Source organism: Micropterus dolomieu, linkage group LG16, assembly GCF_021292245.1.
Source record: "Micropterus dolomieu isolate WLL.071019.BEF.003 ecotype Adirondacks linkage group LG16, ASM2129224v1, whole genome shotgun sequence".
NCBI classification, from domain to species: domain Eukaryota; kingdom Metazoa; phylum Chordata; class Actinopteri; order Centrarchiformes; family Centrarchidae; genus Micropterus; species Micropterus dolomieu.
Window position 1 is genome coordinate 4,359,142 of NC_060165.1, and position 18,949 is coordinate 4,378,090.

Consider the following 18,949-nt stretch of genomic DNA (forward strand, 5'->3'; position numbering starts at 1 on the left):
TTTCGACCCTCCTGTTTGTTACTTTCGACCCTCCTGTTTGTTACTTTCGACCCTCCTGTTTGTTACTTTCGACCCTCCTGTTTGTTACTTTCGACCCTGCTGTGTGTTACTTTCGACCCTGCTGTGTGTTACTTTCGACCCTGCTGTGTGTTACTTTCGACCCTCCTGTTTGTTACTTTCGACCCTCCTGTGTGTTACTTTCGACCCTCCTGTGTGTTACTTTCGACCCTCCTGTTCGTTACTTTCGACCCTCCTGTTCGTTACTTTCGACCCTCCTGTTCGTTACTTTCGACCCTCCTGTTCGTTACTTTCGACCCTCCTGTTCGTTACTTTCGACCCTCCTGTTCGTTACTTTCGACCCTCCTGTTAGTTACTTTCGACCCTCCTGTTCGTTACTTTCGACCCTCCTGTTCGTTACTTTCGACCCTCCTGTTCGTTACTTTCGACCCTCCTGTGTGTAACTTTCGACCCTGCTGTGTGTTACTTTCGACCCTCCTGTGTGTTATTTTCCACCCTCCTGTGTGTTACTTTCGACCCTCCTGATATTGATAGACCACACCTGAGTTAGTGACCACAGCAAAAATACATCACTGTCTACAACATAATCTTGTCATAATCATAAAATCATGTTTTTCTGAAAAATGGTACTTTCGCCCCTGCTCACCCCTACATGAACTCTTTAAAAACATCTACTGTGGTAGCATTACTCATTTCCACGACCTGCTGCTTCCCACTTCAATTTAAAATGAACCAGCTGGTGATTTGTTAAATTGGGGTGTTGAAGCCTTTTAATGTTTTACTAATGAGGCCATTCATCCCAGAAGATGAAGTATCGGGTACTATTGTGGGTCAAGACGGTCCATGCCAGCCTTGCACTGGCCCATACAGGAAGCAACTAGCATTCAGATTCTCTCGCTCCCCCCTCTTCCTCCCTGTAATATCTTCACTAAAAATAGAGCAGCCAGATTGCTGATCTTTATCGGGAACTGGAGAGTAAGAAAAAAGAAAAGTCTCTTGGAAAGCCAAGGTCCTTGGCCAGTCCATTTTTCCCAAGTAGAGCCACAGGATCAGTCCCAGAGAGGGCTGAAGGCTAGACAGGCAGCCTTGGCTGATTTCAAATTAGGTTCACAATAACATCAATCAGAAATGCAAGAATAGTATATAATATGATTATGTTCAATGTTTTATAAGTAGAGGATTTTGTGAAAAGAAAAGCCAGTTTCAATGTCATATTTCACTTACATTAAATGCAATATAAAAGAAAAACCTAAAATTAGGCCACGGTAGAGGACAGGATGGTACATATTCATCACAAGAAGTTGGAATTGAAAAAAATAATGCTAAGGCAATGGGACAAAATAAATTTCCATCAACAGAATAAAGATGATGAGATTGTATGAAGCTTCCGAGAAATTAACTGGATGATGGTTAATACTGCTGAAATGTATTCCTGTTTCTGAGCTACAGAGCAGAAGCCTTGTCACCCAGAGCCAAGGAGAGTTTTCTTCCCTTTCAGTCTGAACTTTGTATGCCGTCCTGCACAGACTGTCTGCTGGGTTTATATCTGATGAAGCACAATACCTCTGCCTCCCTCCCAGAGGTCTGACAACACAATCCTGCTGACTTTGAAGACGTCCAGGGACCAAAAGGGCAGTTGAAATCTGAAATAAAAACTCTGCTGTTTCAAATGCCCCTTCAAATAATGACAAAAACTGAAATGCTTACATGTTGAGATCTTATTTCTATCACAGTAAGAGGGCAACATGGCACCACAGAAATGCCCAATGGGCACTGTGTACTTACTGTCTTTAATTCCTCTTGAGAGAATGCAGTTATTTTCCCAACAAATAAGTCAAGAAAATAGACTGAGCACTTTCACCACTGTCTCATCACATAACTACAGATTTGTAGTGTTTTAGTACAGTGGAAACCTCATGGTGATCGCGTCTGTCTGGGTCATATTATTCACGCTAAGCAGACAATTATTACATTCAAATGTCTTTTCTTTTCTTTTATTTCTCAGGTAGATTGCCATCTAATAGACATTTGGATATTTATTACATGAATGTAAAGTAATAAAACAGACAGCTTTGGTATTTCAAAATAAAGTCCACTTTTCAAATGACTGTACAAATTCAATTTCTGTGAATTCAAATACACTATACATTAATAGAATACAGTATGGTATATAAAGTAGTTCAAATTGTAATAGCCTAAATTTGTATTGTGCTGTTTACAAATGCAAGTAGACTATTAAGCCACCGCTTGGTGCTGCTTTCAGTGCATATCTACATTCTCAACAGCCTGAAAATAAACTGTGGGCTATCAATGCCAAACTGGAAGCAGAGTTTGAAAACAAAAACTTTCATAAAATATTTAGATTTTTTTCTATATGTTTCTGAACAGACGCAAACTGAACACTGTAAGAGGACTACTTGATTAAGCAAATCGTTTAAACACCATTTGTATAGTAGTGATTCTGTCGCGAGCATATGATGCATTGAAGCAGCTGATCACTGTAACCCTGATCACTACAAGGGGTTTCCACTGTATTGCAGATCCGTAATGTTGGAATAGCTTATAGCTTGTCTGTGTAAGGAATGAAATGTTTCTCTTGTAAATTGTGGTGTCCGAACAATAATGCTGCGATGATGTGTTGAGAAGAAATCCGCTTGACACTGTTCTTGATCATAAAAGTTTATTACATCAAGGAATTCAGCATCAATTACAAGCTCTGCAGCAGCTTGGAGAGTGACCCAGCCCGATGACCACTCTGTTTCTCTGTACATCCAACATCGCTTATATAGGGTGTGTTTAGGTATCTGGTACCAGAGAAGGGTCTGAGTCTGCAAATAAAGCTCCAACCCATAGAAGGGTACAGTACTACTCTGAGGTAACAAAACAAGGGTTAGAGGTCAAATTCTATAGAAGGGTTCAGTCCCTACATAACCACCAATCACTGCTCTCCCCTTAGGAGGTCACTGACCCTCTGTCCTGCTGCTACAGTGCTATTTTGAACTGTAATGGTCAAATGCACATATGTTATACACCACAAAACTCACTTAAACTTTTGTTTTTTTTGGTGTGAGGCTGCAAACACTTTTAGCAACATTCATTACCATGGTGTACAATAAAAAAAACAGACATTATCCTGCTAACCACGGGCCCTTGGATGGAATTAGGCAGAAGTCCCAGTGGAAGATGGAGCTGATTAAATGTTTTCCTAATTGAGAGAGCCATACTAATTTGCAATGAATCCCAGATCTTTTTCTTCTGTTGCATGAGAAGAGCTCATTAATAAACTCTGTCTAATTATAAGTTATGATTAGAGAGGGTGGTTTATTTCAACAGGATACTTTGGAGAAGTTCTCAAAAATACTTGCATTTGGTTGGAATTAATAAGGAGGGGATCTTGTACTCCAGTTTGATATTTATTCTACACAATTTTAATGAAATTCTAGACGATCATAAAATAAATCTATTAATAATCTATTTTATGTTTAAAAGAAAGAAACCTAAGAATTTCACACGTCAATCTACCAAATTAACAATATGCCTTACCCACCCAGTGCACAGCATCAGACCTTTTTTTTTTTTACCTTATTGCTTTTGCTGTAACTGTGTTCCTGTGGCACCATCTGCAGGATCCAAAGGGAGTATCAACACTTCCTTTAGTTGAATGCTGTGCAGGGATCACTCTGTAGCTGACTGTGAATCTGCAGATGCAAATAAGAGGTGTGACAGTATCCAGATGGAATATGGTGACAGTGATTAATAAGAATATTGGTAATAGAGGACATTTTGACTTGTTCCACACTCTGATCACTGATAAGCTAAGACTTATTACTGATGAATGTGGTCAGACAACAAGTGATGTTGGAGCATGACCTGTGAGGTTCTCCCTAATGGACCTGCAGAGAGACTTCAGAGTGATAAATGAAACTTTACTAAAATATTTTTTCAAAGGCATCTTTAATTAAGCGGAGTTATGCAGTTAATTATTCAATAAATTTCAGTGTTCAACTGACACATTGTTATTTCCAATGAAATGCTCCATGTTCTGGCTCCTTTGGTCTTTCAACATTCAAAATCTTTTAGTTGAGTTTATGTCATTTTGCTCACAGAATCACAAACTACATTTAGATTGGGACTTTTTTTAATGTACAAACTTTTATTTTGTTGTATAGGCTATTTGGTCATGTCCAAGGTTAACTTTTCATTATGAAAATTAAATTGTGGTAGTTACATCAACAGATTATAATGATTTCTGAACAGATGAACTGATGAACAGATGCAAAGTCTTGGTCTTGATCCAGCTAACTGTCAGTAAGTCTGCACTTTTGCGGGGTTTGGACATAATGACTTGTTGCTCTGAAAACATGTCCAGATGAATTTTAAAACCAGATTGAAGAACCAAAAAAATCCAGACTCATGTCAAATCGTTCTAATATGGATGACTTGGTTATCAGTGTATGAAGAGCAGGCCTTAGTGGGGAAAAAAAGGCCTATACCTAAAAACTTCATTCATTTTATTTACATATGTGCTTTTCCTATTGTGAATCAATCTGGACAGTAGGCTATAGTGACTGTGACTCAAAGCTGCTCCTCAGCTCTATGGAGCATTTGGCATCTTTCAGTTCACTGTTTTGGTGTTAAGCCCCACAACTTTACTGTGTTGGTTTAAAGTTAGCAACAAGCAAATGTATTTGAGCTTTTAGCAGCTAAAGTAGCCAGATATTTAACTCAGAAGTTGAATATTGGACTTAAATTTGTCAGGGGGTCAGTTTCTGCTGAATGTGGGAAAAGGCAACTGCTCTCTCACACACAGGCCATATCAACTTAAAAGGTAATAATGAGTGCAGGTGGTGCGCGGTGGTGCAGTGGAGTGGTTAGCACTGTTGTCTCATAGCAAGAAGGTTGCAGGTTCGAACCTTGGTCGTTCCAGGCCTTTCTGTGTGGAGTTTGCATGTTCACCCCATGTCTGCGTGAGTTCTCTCCAGGTGCTCCGGCTTGTCCAAAGACATGCGGCCTAGGTTAATTGGGGACTCTAAATTGTCCTTAGGTGTGAGTGTGACTGGTTCTTTGTTTATGTGTGGTCCTGCGATGGACTGGCCATTTCACCCAATGTCAGCTGGGATTGGTTCCAGCCCCCAGTGGCCCTGTACGCAGGATAAGCGGCTGACAATGGATGGATGAATTTACAGTTACAATTGCATTGCAGGTGTATTTGATTTTCAGTTGCATTATAATATATTTGATGATGGTTTATTGCATTAAAATATAGCTTTTTTTTTTTACCAGGCAAGGATGAAAATAAAGTTATTCCTGATTCATTTTGGGTATGTATTTTAGGCATTTTTCCTGGAAATAGGGGCAAAGCCCGGAGGTAACCAACAGGTTAACTTCAACCTGAGTAATGGTCCAATCAATCAGAATAACATCTGTTTCTAAAGTGTATGTATCTTTCCATAATGTTTATGAAAGTTGTTTCATATGACTTTCTTTACCATTTAAAAGATATTAGGGGGTTCAGAGGCTTCTTCATCCTGATAAAAATCCAATATGGCAAGAAACAGGATGAAGCAGCTCAGACTTAAACATACTGGGAACCAACGTCTGTATCCAGCCTCAATTTCACAAATCCATATTGGTCCATATCTGTTCAAAATTCACGCAGACCAAACGGCATTACTTTTTTCATTGTTTTATTTTCTAAGGCAAGCTGAGTTTCCTCACTCAACCCCCACATGAAACGCACAACATTCAACACAGAAATGTAACTATGCATAAATGGGAAGAACCGACACGAAACATTTACAAAATAAATTAAGGCAGAGATTTGTGGGCAAGATGTGACAATAAAGTAAAAACGTCCTCCAGTTTCATTACTGATAAGGCAATGATTTGTGGCCTTCATAACAATAAGAAACCATGCTTTGAGCTTGTGACACATTAAATGCTATACTACAGGGGGTATCTCATTTTTGCAAAAATTATTACTTTCTATGTGTGATTTATACCTTTTATTTAGCATTACTTTACATCACCATTTGGGCATAGCATGATGTACTGCAAAGTCAAATGACTCAACTGTGCAGCGTTAATATGTAACAGACAGAGACACATGTAAAAATGATCATACATCCTAAGACTAATAACTATTCTAACTCTGGTGCTGTAGTCATAACATTTCTTTTCATTTAAAAATTCAGGACCCACATTTGTTCATTGTATTTAGAAATGTAGAGTTAAAGCACCCCGATATAGTAGTTTCCCAACAATAGACAAGATGGAAACAACCTGAAAGCCTCCTCACAAGAACCTCAACTCACAACTTCAAAAAGATATTGAAATATAAGGCAGAGTGATAACTGATTCCTTTGTACGATACTGGCATCCCACAAACACAAAAACATGCTAATGAATTTTAAAAAGTAATATAACAGTGAAACAGTAGAGACATAATGTGTTTCTGGTTTAACAAATGATTGTCATTTCACTCTTGAATAAATAAACATCATGCAGTCTAAGTAGGCTCATCGCACCCAGCAGCATTAGTGTCAATCCCTTCATGATAAAAATATTTATTAGCATATGGTATTGTTTTTATAAAATAGGAAAGTAAAATTGCTCATGGTAAGACTTAGATTATGGATTTTGTCATGAAATCATCAATCTCTGTAATTTACTAATAGACAGTAGGGGTAGGGGTCTCAGCACAGGATGGTGCAGGGTTAAGATGCAACAACGACAAGCACATTTCTCTAGACTAACAGACAGAGCAGCTGGGTCTTGTCCTGTGGTATTTATCGTAGTGGGATAATCGCGTCAAAAGACATTTTTACTTGGCTACTAATATTAACAATGGATCTGTTACATTTCAGTGTCCCAGTAAGACACGTCAGTGGGCCAGCGTTCACAATACAATGTCTGTTGAACTGCAACACTTAAGTGGAATTGAGTCAAAATTGTTATTAGTTACCTCTGTGTTTGACAAGTTGTCCACCATGAGAAAAGAAATGGTAAAGGCAAATTAGAAGCAACAGGCAACATTGACCACCAACTCCTTAATGTAGATTATACGCTTTAAATGTTTGGCTTCAGCATACAAACAGGTACAAACCTAAACCGATGGCAGAGCTAGTAAAAAAAAAAAAGTGTAGAAATTTCATCCCAAAAATCAGGCAATTTTAAAAAGGGGATCATTTGTGTTAGAAAAAAATTAAATAACTAAATAAAAAAAAAAAAAAAACAGGAAAGTAAAGGACATCATGGGCTCTATTTTCATGTCAGCACAAACACTACAAGTAGCACGATGCTATGTTGCAATTTTCCCCACCTGTCAGAGCAGCAACAAGATGGGAGTCCCAAGTAAATGAGGCATTGCAAGGCAAAGTGTTTGATTTTGTGGGTGGGGGGGGGTGGGGGGGGATCATTTGTTATTCTATCTGTAAGTGCCAACTAGTGACAGAAATGTGACATCAGAACCCTTTAGAGCTTTTCAGTCTGACACTGCTATTATGAGCAATAACAGCAGATGCACTTGACCCATGACCTACAGTTTGTCTGTTCTTTGAGAGTGCCACAGGAAAATAGAGCTCTAATGTGTTTACTTCACAGCCTACTAACAGCCTTTTGGAATGAAAGCCTTTCAGATAATAAATATTCATAATAATGCGTCTAATTTCCGTACAGTGCAGAAGTCCTGTAATGAGTTCATTCAGGCCTGTTGCGTCTCCTGAGGCCCGGCGCAGGCTGCTCCGCTCCAACCTCCTCAATGTTTTTCTCATACGAGTCCTCTAGTGAGGGCATGAGCTCAGAGTCCTCCAATCCCTCTTCCTCCTCCTCCTCCTCCTCCTCCTCCACAGCAACCTCCTCCTCTTCCTCTACGTGTCCTTCTTCCTCTGCTTCCCTGTCAGAATCCTCCGGTATGAGCTCCTTCATCTCTTCGCCTTCTGTTGCCGCTTCATCTTTGGCTTCCAAATGCTTTTGATAGATTTTCTCCAAACCCTCTGTTGTTCCTGCAGAGGTGTGCTTTTCCACCATGGAAGCTTTCACTGCCGTGGTGTCGTCAGCGCCGAGTGACTCAATGAGGTCATCAAGATTACGCCCGCATGATGCCTCTGAAAGTCACAAAACAAGTGATATAAAGTGAACCACATATTTTATTGATAAATAGCCCAGCTACCTGCACAATAAAGTCCCAGTCTTAAAGAATAGCCTGACAAAAATCAAATTAAGGCCTGATGATGAAAAGCCTGGTAAAAAAAAAACTATTAAATATAGTATAATATACATTTCCACATCACAAATTCCATCAGCACAACAGTATGAAGATATCATACTCTGCTGTTTCTCATTTTAATCAGAAATACTGTTTTAGTTCACTAATTGATTTCACTCACTTCTATTCTGCTGTTTTTCCAGTGCTGTTAAGTTACTGTCAATAAAAGTTAACACTGCCCGTGGATACCAGAGCCAGAAGGAATTCTATCCTTTGAACTGTTAGACAGCTTGTGAACCATTGCAGGAAGTGTTTATTTGGACGTAGCTTAGGGTAAGGTTAACAGCGGTCGAAAAACTCCAAAATAGAAGAAACAGGAAATAATCAGTGAATGAAAACTGTTTTTCTGTTGGGAGAAACTTAGAGCAGCAGAGTGGGAGTATGGCATGACTCTGATGAAATTAGTGCAGTGGAACATTATGTATGTAATACTGAATTTATCAAAATAAACGACAAGGAGGAAGAGTGGAGTTCGCATTAAATAGAATCAACAGCAAACAAAACAGGAGCAGATAAGACATCAGGGAGGCTTCTCACTCAATTATGATGATATAAATATACGCATGGATTAGGAATAAAGGATTGCCTCTAATATAAACCTGTTTCAAATGAAGGCCTGATCCTCACTTCACCTCAGATTAATAAAAGGCCACCATTTGAAATATGTACAGTATATTTGAAAATTACATTTACATGACAGTGTTACATTCTGCTGAACCGTGCAGAGTTTGCAGGATTCCATTGAATCCAAACAGCAGCTGGCTTCCCATTGGTTGAAGGTGTGCTAGTAAAATCGATAGCCGCAGTGTTGCAATGAAAACCAGATTCTCAAAAGGACAACCCAGAAAAGCACCACAGCACACTCGAAACCGAGGTCTGAACCGAACTGTGGATTTGGTGCATCGTTACACCCCTACTGTGTTCTGATCTTTTTGCAAATGACACTTTAACCACATTTACAATTCAAAAATCTGATGCAAAACACTTCCACATTGAGACACAGGTATGGGTCAGTGGAATTTAAAACACCACCACACACAACACTGATGCCACACCCGCACAGTATGTATTGTAAGCTGTGGCTGCAGCATGAAGCATGGCTGCACTATCAACATCTTATTCTCTAGGCTGCAGTTTGCTGTTTTGGGTCTTTCAGTTAAAATCTGATTTTAAAAACAACCGGGTAAGCCTGCTGTGTGCACACAGAGAAGACGGACATCGTCCTACCGTTGATGATCAGGGGTGGACAGTCCATTCCTCTCTTCTTCATCAGGTACCGGATTGTCTGGAGTTGAGACATGATCTCATTCTTTTGCTCCTGGGCCACCGACTTCACACTGAAGAGGAAAGAGAGGATGAAAACAAACTACTCTGAGCATGCAGGAAGCACATAGCCCCTTAACTGAAAACTAATTACTAGTTGGTGGCTCAGGCAGTACGCTGGTCAGCTTAGCACGCTGTTAGCATGCTAGTTAGCTTAGTGGGCTAGTAAGCTTTACAGATTGTTTGGTTAATTTGTTGGCTAAATACATAAAATTACAATAAAATCACAGTTACATATACAACTTATATACAACAAAAACCTGGATGAGGTAGATTAGGATTAGGAGTTTTTAAATCTGGTGTCTGTGGCGACATTCTGGCGAACCAGTAGTGATGTGTTTTATGCCAACCAGCAGTGATCGGTTTGCTAGAGCTGAAGGGGGTAGCAACCACAGAGACAGCAGCCCCCCAGTATGGCAGAGCCTATACGTCATAAGCTCGTGTTGACAGTCTTGTGTAATTACTCTCACCGTCAGAAGAGAGAAACAAAAGTTCTGCAAGTTTTAAAAAAAAACGTTCAACATTTTGGGAAATATTCTTATATGCTTTCTTGCCAAGAGTCTTTCCTTTGAATAACTTCTCATGACAGTGTAAACACTAAAATCCAAACAAAGTAAGTTATTCTTATAATAAAATGTCTGCCAGGACTGAACACAAAAATAATTATATATATATATATTATAAATAATTTGTCTTTTTGTGCAACACCCAAATTTGGAAAGAACTGGACATTATTATTTTCTACTACAATGTCTCAGAATATCCAAAAGTCTTCAGATAATATTCTGTCTGAAACAGTATTATGGCATTATAGTATTTCAGAAAATACAAGGGTAACTGCCAGCAATCTTATTTATACTGCAGGCTGCTAACAGAAAAGAGATAAGGATGGACAGTAGTGGACAGAAAAGTGAGGCTCATAGTCAGAACCACAACTGTCAGAGCCGGACCGCTCAATACATTCACTATGCATACTGTGTAGGGTCCCACAAACTGCAAATTTTTACAACTTTGATGAATCTCTGTCTGTTACCTCTGTAAGTTAACCACATTGCGCATGAACATGCTTTCATATGCGCGTGCACAAAATGAAACTCGCTCATTCCAGCAGCGACCTCTGTGTGGACCCGTCTGTATTTTTACCAAAGTACTTGACTTAAATGGATTTATTTCATCACTAGAGTTATATGCAATAAAACAATTACAGGCAAATGTGTTTTTGCATCGGTGTGGGACAAAGAAAATAACTGAAATGATTTACAGACTGTACAGACAGTCACAGCCTGTAACAAAAGTCTGTGAGGTTAGTTTAAGCCAGGGGTTTTCAAAGTGAGACTGTGGGGCTACCGTCAGACAATGCTTGGGAAAATGCACCTCTCCACCCTCCCTTAGTTCATGATTATGTTATTTGATGCCACAGACACTCAACAATGGGACAACGTTTCACCACATCTTGGAAAAATACAGTAAAGAAAAAGCTAGAAAACGACGGATTTTACATACGAGTCAATGGAGCCTAACCTCAGTTAGAAAGAGTCCTATACTGCGCTGTGATTGGCCAGCAGCGTATTTGGGTCAATTGCGCTACTTTCGTAACGTATTACTCCCAACACTGGTCCTAAGTCATGTTTTAGTTCCTGATTCTGTGAGTTATTAAAAATCCCCAAAACTATCATGTCTCTGAACTACAGTATCTATTTAACCAAATCACACACATTCAGGCTGTTGTATGTGATCTCCTTTTGATAACTAATGTAATATTTTCTCACTTCAATTCAGTGAGCCTTCCTCTCACTCATACGTGGCGTTAAAAAGAACAGAATACAGAAAACAGCCAAAGGTTAGATGACACATGGTGTAACGTTACGTTACCATGACAGCAGCAATGCAGATATTACTTTTACAATTAAGTGACAATGAAGAAAATCAATTTTAAGAGACTACTAATAACAGAAACCTGTTCCTCATGTTGATAATCCTAATATTTCATGCTTGTGCAGGGACAAACAGTAAATTTGCGGTGCTGTCTTGCTGCCGTCTTGGAAAAGTGCTCTGTTATGAGGCAACAGTTGTGCTGCAGTGAAGCAATTTCCAATTTTCAGAGATTACAGAGCACCACATTGTTGGGTCTCTGTCTAAAATACACCCAAACGTTAGGTGATCACACTTGGGGAAGTTTTGCAGGTGCGGCTTTTCTCCAGAGGAATCCCTGCTTAGACCGGGCACAGCACTTCACTGCAACGCACCGACGCGCGACGTATTTCTGTATTCAATGACGTGGATTACAACGATGAGGTGGAGCCCTACTCACCAGTTAGTGAGCGGGTCCAGCTGGGTGAGGATGGAGTTGAGCATCCTCTCCGTCTGTGCTAGCCTTTGTTCCAGCTCGTTCAACTGGTTCTCTGTACAAAAACAAACATACAGACACACAAGAGGATTACTCATGGTAAACAAATATCTGTTTGACCAAAGAAAACACAGATATGCAAATAGAAAACCCAATGCGTGCGATACACACCTGCCTCTACTGATTTTTTGGCTCCTTTTGCAAACTTGTCCTTTTGTGCCTCGTCATCTGCAGATTTGATCTGTGAGTTGAAAAGAATGAAGTGATACAGACTTTGCAGAGATCGCCTATCAAAGATGTAAATTCCCTCAGTGTAATTTGGTGTTGCAGGTGTCTTTACTTACCTTCAAAAACTTGTAAGCTGCAAACACTCCAACTCCGATAGCGTAGAGGGGCATCAGTGTGAACACGTAGCCCTTGTTGCTGTTGGACTTGTACTTGTCACTCTTCAGCTCTTGTTCCATCAGCTTCTTCATCTGCTGCATGTTCTCAGGGGTCTGAGCTGAACCGGGGGCGTTCGTTGATGGGCTGACCTCTGACTGCGCCCGGGCCCGGACCTGCTGCTGCAAATACATCAGGAGGACAAAACAGACGACAGATGGTGAGGTTTCTGTAGAAAATGAAGCCCGACCGTGACGCCGGAATCACACAGGAGGTGTGTCCACCATGCGTTTCAGCAGCGGAACGTTTAGCTTGCCCCACGTTGTTGTTTATTTGTCATTTTGTGTGCTTCTTCTACTGATCACAGCTCTCTGTGTGTAATAAAATGCATCAAGGCAAATTCTTTGTATCGAGGCTTTGTTTAATCCATGTAAATATACAGCACACTGTTTCACATGGACATTTCTTACTGTCGCACATCGCACTTACGCTGTGAACACGACGTGAATATGATGGAGCTGTTTGCAAAGTGGAGGAAGAGAGAGAAAACAGCTAGGGCAAAAGAAGAAAGTCTTCAAAGTGTGGTATTATTTCAAGCTAAAGAAAACAACAACTCTGTAATGTTACCGTCCATCCACCGTAAAACAACACTTTTGTCGCCTTGGCAACAGCACAACGGCACCGGAACAAAAAGCAGCTGGTGTTCTGCCAGCGGACCACAGACAAGGTAACAGTGACAGCAACTTTAGCAGTTTACTGAAATCATGACTGATTGTTGAGTTGAAGGCAAAGTAAGCTGCAGTCCTCAGCTGAAAATGTGCACACGTGCGTTTGAGTTGTAACCTCACAGTCAAGAGTTAACTGGGTGTCGGGGAGCTGCACCTTTTAACTCCCCTCCAGCTCTCTCTGCATCTCAGACAATCCCTGCTACCTGCGTGTGCTAATCCATCCTTTCACCCAGATTCTTTGTCTTTATAACTGTTATCTTTATAATAACAAACAGCTGTTTCGTGTGCAGATCGCTCATTTCCCGTTTCACATTTCATGTATGTTTTCTTGACAAAACGTGGCTTGGAGACAAGTGTCGGGTGACAGAGCAGATCAGTCATGTAGTGTGAACGCCACAATGACTTCAAGACTCCCATCGCAAGATGGCAAGTTGTGTAGTGTGAACTGCACGGCCATCAGCCGACGCTGAAAGCCAAGCAAAAGTACTTCTTGAACGGCGCATCGATGAATCGTTGAAATAATCTATAAAAGCTTCGAGTACTAAAATCATCGTTAGCTGCAGCCCTAGATACAAGATTCATTATAACCACGAGAGACTTGACTTGGACTCTAGCTCAAAGACTCAAAGAGCATCTCTGTTTGTTGCTTTGCTTCACACTTTCTGTGGCTGCTTAAAGAAGCTTAACCTTTAGTCAGCACTTCTTTACTAGATATGATCAATCCGTCTTTAATAACAGGCTTTGTACCACAGTCCTTTAAAATAATTAAAAATTTTCTTAAAAAGATCTTTCTTGATCCAGGGGTTTCATCCGAATACATCTAACCCTCCCTTTCTCGCCAAGATCCTTCAATTCAATTTTATTTATATAGCGCCAAACCTCAACAGTTATCTCTGAGCGCTTTTCATAAAAGGGAGAGAAAGCAGTTGCCAGACAGCTGTGTGACTTTCTACAGAGCAATAGTTAGAAAATAGGATTTTCAGTCAGGATTTATAGTGCATCATAGCACAGAGACAGCACTGGTAAAAATTACAATTCTAATTGCATCAGACAAAGGACTTTACTTGCTCTGTACTTGTATTATTAGATCTTAGTGCTGCATTCAATATCATTGACCACCATATCCTATTACAGAGACGGGAACATTTAATTGGCATTAAAGGAACCGCTCTGTGCTGGTTTAAGCACTATTGTTCAGATCAATCTCAGTTTGTACATGAATCATTAGTGCACGCCAGAGTTCCACAAGGTTCTGTGCAGGGAGGACCAATCTTGTTCACCTTATATATGCTTCCTTTCTATTATCAGGATATGGGTTACTTGTGGTTCTTAAGAGTGTCCAAGAGTCAAATGAGAGGGAGGCAGACACCATCTCCACATTTAAGAGTAGGCTTAAGACTTTCCTCTTTGATGAAGCTTATAGTTAGGGCTGGCTCAGGTGAGTCCTGAACCGTCCCTTAGTTATGCTGCCTAGACTGCCGGGGAACTACCCATGATGCACTGAGCTCCTCTCTCTTCCTCTCCCTCTTTGTCAGTATGCATTCATATCCCATTAATGCATGTTACTAAGTCAACTTCTTCCCTCTCCTGTAGTCTTGTGCTTTCTCACCCCTTGTCTCCTCTCTCCTTCTCTCTCTTTCTGCAGGTGTTTCTGGCTCCAAAGCTTAGGGGTCTGGATCTGTGGTCACGGGCTTCCTGCTGCCCCCATGTTCCTGCTTGACACCTGCTGCTACAATTATAATTATTATTAGTGCTATAACCATAGTAATAATAATTCTATCACTATAATTCATTTTCATTGATGTCTGTACAACAAAATTTTTTACGCCTACTGTTATTTGTTATTACAATGTTATTGCATTGACTACTTCTCTCTCTTTTTAGCTCATTGTTTTGGTTTTCACAAACTACACTTTTACTGTTTTGATTCCCTCTCAAAATCCTCATAGAGGAGTTTCCAGAAGCAGCAGGCCAAACATACCCAAAAATGAAAGTGAATATTCAATATATAATATTAATTTCAGCAGGTAGACGCAGAACAAGAGTTCACATTAATGCCAACATTGCTTCCGGCCTGTTTGCTAAATGTTTGCCATGTCAACTTAACAGGTCAATGTTGCGTTTACAGTTTGTTCCGCATCCTCAAGTCCTTCAATGAAGATATTGAGAGATAAGACGGTGTATCAGTGTACCCCCACTGTGAAGCCAGAACAGTTAAGGTCATTAGGAAGGGAACAAATTACCCCCTTTATGTGCAGTAAGATGTATAACATTAAAAATCCTTACAAAATATATTTCATGTTACTTTATGGTCAATGGTCTATGAAAGGAACAAAATCTCTTGGATTGCTCCTTCTTAAAAGTGTGATCCAGTCCAGCTGACTGATATAGCCAAATGTAATGGTTTTGTGCTGACCAAACTGAACTTGAATGGGGTGGCTGTTTGGTCCCCTCTGACATCAGCAGGCCTCAGCTCCCCCAATAGCTGATGGACCACACCTAACAGAGAGGAACCAATCCACGCCAGTGATATGTCTTAACCCTGAGTATGGCTTCCCGGTGTGGGACTAAAAAGAACATGCAGTCTAAAAAGTAAAACGCAGAGTGGCATCATCTAATCTTGTTGCGGATTTACACCTTACGGGGAAAGATATGATTGATTATAGATAATGTAGCTTGTTTTTACTTATCTTCAATAGATGGAGTTTATTAGTCGTTCATGGCGCTGAACAAAAGTGTATAATCACGCGTGGACTTGTGCTACAAACTCTCTTCTGACTTGACCATAGCATGTAAATGTCGTCTTCTTCTTTCATGACCTTTATTTTGGAAAACCCTGTCAGTGCACGTAGCTATTCCAAGTTAGCAGACCAGTGAGCTCAAGGCAAAATGATATAGCCTAACTTGCATGGTGACAAGCTTGGGCACATGCGCCAGTGGTGTGTGTAATTTCCCACTGCGACAACAGAGAGATGTCCTACCTTTTCTGGTGTAGCGAGGGTCAAATCTAGTTTCCTTCGCCCCGGCCCCGCCGCCGACGCCAAACAACCTGGGCAGGACGACGAACGTGAAGAGCACGGCAGTGAAAGCCAGGGCGACTTGTTGTGACGTTGACAAAACCATCCTCTCGTGAACACACAAACGGGACGGGACACCCGCCGAAAAGGAGCAACGCCAGCCGCTAAATGTGTGGCTAAAGACACGGGAGACAGTTAGGAAACGCTCAACTGTCAGGCTAATATCCAGCTAAAGCAGTGTGATGAGACCTAAACTGTGCGGCTCCAAACAGCTGCTCCGCTGCAATAACAAGAACCGGACTTCCGGAAAGGACGCTTTCAGAATAAAAGCGCCAACTGGAAAAACTTGTGCCACTGATTCACAAAAGTCAAACTGCCTGGGGCAGACGTTTTTTTTTTAGATTTGTTAAATTAATATGGTATTAATAAGAGAAAAACGAGTCGGGGTGGTGGCCTATTTCAATCAAATAACAATTTGCAGGAAACGTAATAAGCATAGGCCTACAAGGACTGTGAGAGAGCTTTGTTTCAAATCTAGCACTCTGTGCTCTAGTGGGCAGAGGAACAAACATGCAGTTGATGTCTGTTGGACCCTTAAGGGTTTTCTGGGAAGCTGTGGCTTCGGTTAATGCTGGAAATTGCACTTGAGTGGTTTTAAACACACCCTTCTGTCAAGGCTGGTGCTATATAAATAAATAAACAAAACCATCTCTATCTCTGTTTCAAACTGTAGCACTTGAATCAGTTCAGCATATTTGTTGAAACTGATGTCCACATGGTTGAAATGCACTTATTGTTAGTCGCTTTGGATAAAAGCATCTGCTATAAATGTAATGTAATGTAATATGAGGAGGCCTACAATATTGTTTTGAGATATTTCAGTATTCGGTGGCACACCAGTAAAAGTATCAAGGAGCTGTCAGGGGAAGTATGCTTATTCTGTCTTACTCAGGAAGTAAGTCTCTGCTGCAAGGGGGATATTAAAATACCACACAGAAGTCCATTAACAGACCATGTGAAATCCAAAGGAACGGGAATACTGAGGAACTTAAAACTACATGGACAATTTCCACCTTGTCTCCTGTGGTGAGGACAAAGTGGTTTCAGATGTTTTTTTTAAAAGTCTATAATGAGTTATTTTTATTTTCCAGGTGATGGAGGCTAGGTTGATGCAGAGCACCACATTGGGTTCTGATCTGTTTCTCTGTGGGCTGACTCACTCTCTGTAGAGATCAAACCTAGTGCCCTGGTAGCAGTCTACCGTATGCAAACATTTTGCAAAATACGCTTATTTGCTTTCTTACCAAGAGTTAGATGAGAAGATCTGTACGACTCTCAGAATCGTCTGTTAAATATGAACGTACAGCCAGGAGATGGAACTTACTCAAAGCAGAAACATGGCTCTCTCCAAAGTAAAAACAAATCTGTCAATCAGAATAATGAAAGCTCAACAATTAACATGTTTAATTTATACAAAAACCTCTGTGAGGTTGCACAACTCTGCACCCAGCCAAGAATTTGTTGATCCATCTTTGTTGTAACTTTGGTAATGGGTTCGCCTTTGGCGGGTGTGATGATTATATTGTAGGTACCAAATCGGTGCTGCTCCTTACACAGATAGGGATCCGGCAGGCAAAAGTGGTCCTGTCTGTCAAATAAGGTTACCACTAGATCACTTTTAACAAATGACGAGGTTTTGAGCTTTTATATTTTATTTCAAAACTGCCTTTTATTGCAAAGATTCTAGAAAGAATTGTGTCCAAACAGCTGCTCACTGTACTGGAAAATAACAAAATATTTGAAAAGTTTCAGTCTGGTTTCAGGAAGTACCATAGCACTGAGACTGCCCTGCTTAAAGTCACCATTGACCTTTTAATGTCTGCTGATGAAGACATGTGCTCAGTCCTGGTACTCCTGGACCTTAGCGCTGCTTTTGACACCACTGATCACAACATCATGGCCCTAGAATGGTTTTCATCCTACCTGTCAAATAGGAAGTTTTGCGTGTCTGTAAACAACTATGTCTCTTCGTTCTGTCCAGTTAAATATGGTGTGCCTCAGGGGTTGGCCTTTTCATATTTATGCTGATGACAAACAAATGTACTTGCCCGTCAGATCCACAGACCCTGGAATGCTGAGTTCACTTAACAACTGCCTTTGTGAAGTTAAAAAATGGATGTCATATAATTTCCTCCAGCTGAACTCAGACAAAACAGAAATCCTGGTCATCGGGTCCCAGCAGATGGCAAATAAAATACTGCCATCTGCTGGTTCCCTAGTAAATCACATTAAGCCTGTGGCAAAGAACCTTGATGTTTGGTTTGATAGTAATTTAAATTTCGAGCAGCACACCACAAAGCTTGTTTAATCATGTTTTTATCAACTTAGAAATATAGCAAAACTTCGATCTATGTTAACTTTTAAGGACACCGAGACCATTTTACACGCCTTCATCTCATCACGCCTGGATTATTGCAACAGCCTTTTCACCTGTTTAACCCAAAAATCTATTGATCGACTCCAGACTGTCCAGAACTCAGCTGCCAGGCTTTTAACCAGAACAAAGAAATATGACCACATTACTCCTATTTTAGCTTCATTACACTGGCTCCCAGTATGTTTTAGAATTGACTTTAAAATTCTATTGATCACTTTTAAAGCTCTTCATGGCCTCTCACCTTGTTATATTTCTGACCTTTTAGTCCCATACACACCGGCACGTACCTTGAGATCCTCGGGCAGAGGTCTGCTGTCTGTTCCAGAGTCTCGACTGAAAACTAAAGGGGACAGAGCGTTTGCTGTCAGGGGCCCGAGGCTTTGGAACAGCCTGCCCGAGGAAATCAGGTCGGCTGAGTCAGTGAACTCTTTT

General features: G+C 40.5%; 1 protein-coding gene across 1 annotated transcript; it reads right to left on the reverse strand.

The window, feature by feature from the left end:
• Nucleotides 1–5,688: 5,688 nt before the first annotated feature.
• ccdc107 (coiled-coil domain containing 107) lies at nucleotides 5,689–16,371 on the reverse strand. The gene is given in 7 exon segments (XM_046072379.1): nucleotides 5,689–8,123; nucleotides 9,512–9,621; nucleotides 11,919–12,009; nucleotides 12,126–12,195; nucleotides 12,299–12,473; nucleotides 12,475–12,514; nucleotides 16,045–16,371. Coding segments are annotated over 7 exon segments (1,035 nt in total). The 5' UTR covers nucleotides 16,187–16,371; the 3' UTR covers nucleotides 5,689–7,716.
• Between the last annotated feature and the right edge of the window lie 2,578 nt (nucleotides 16,372–18,949).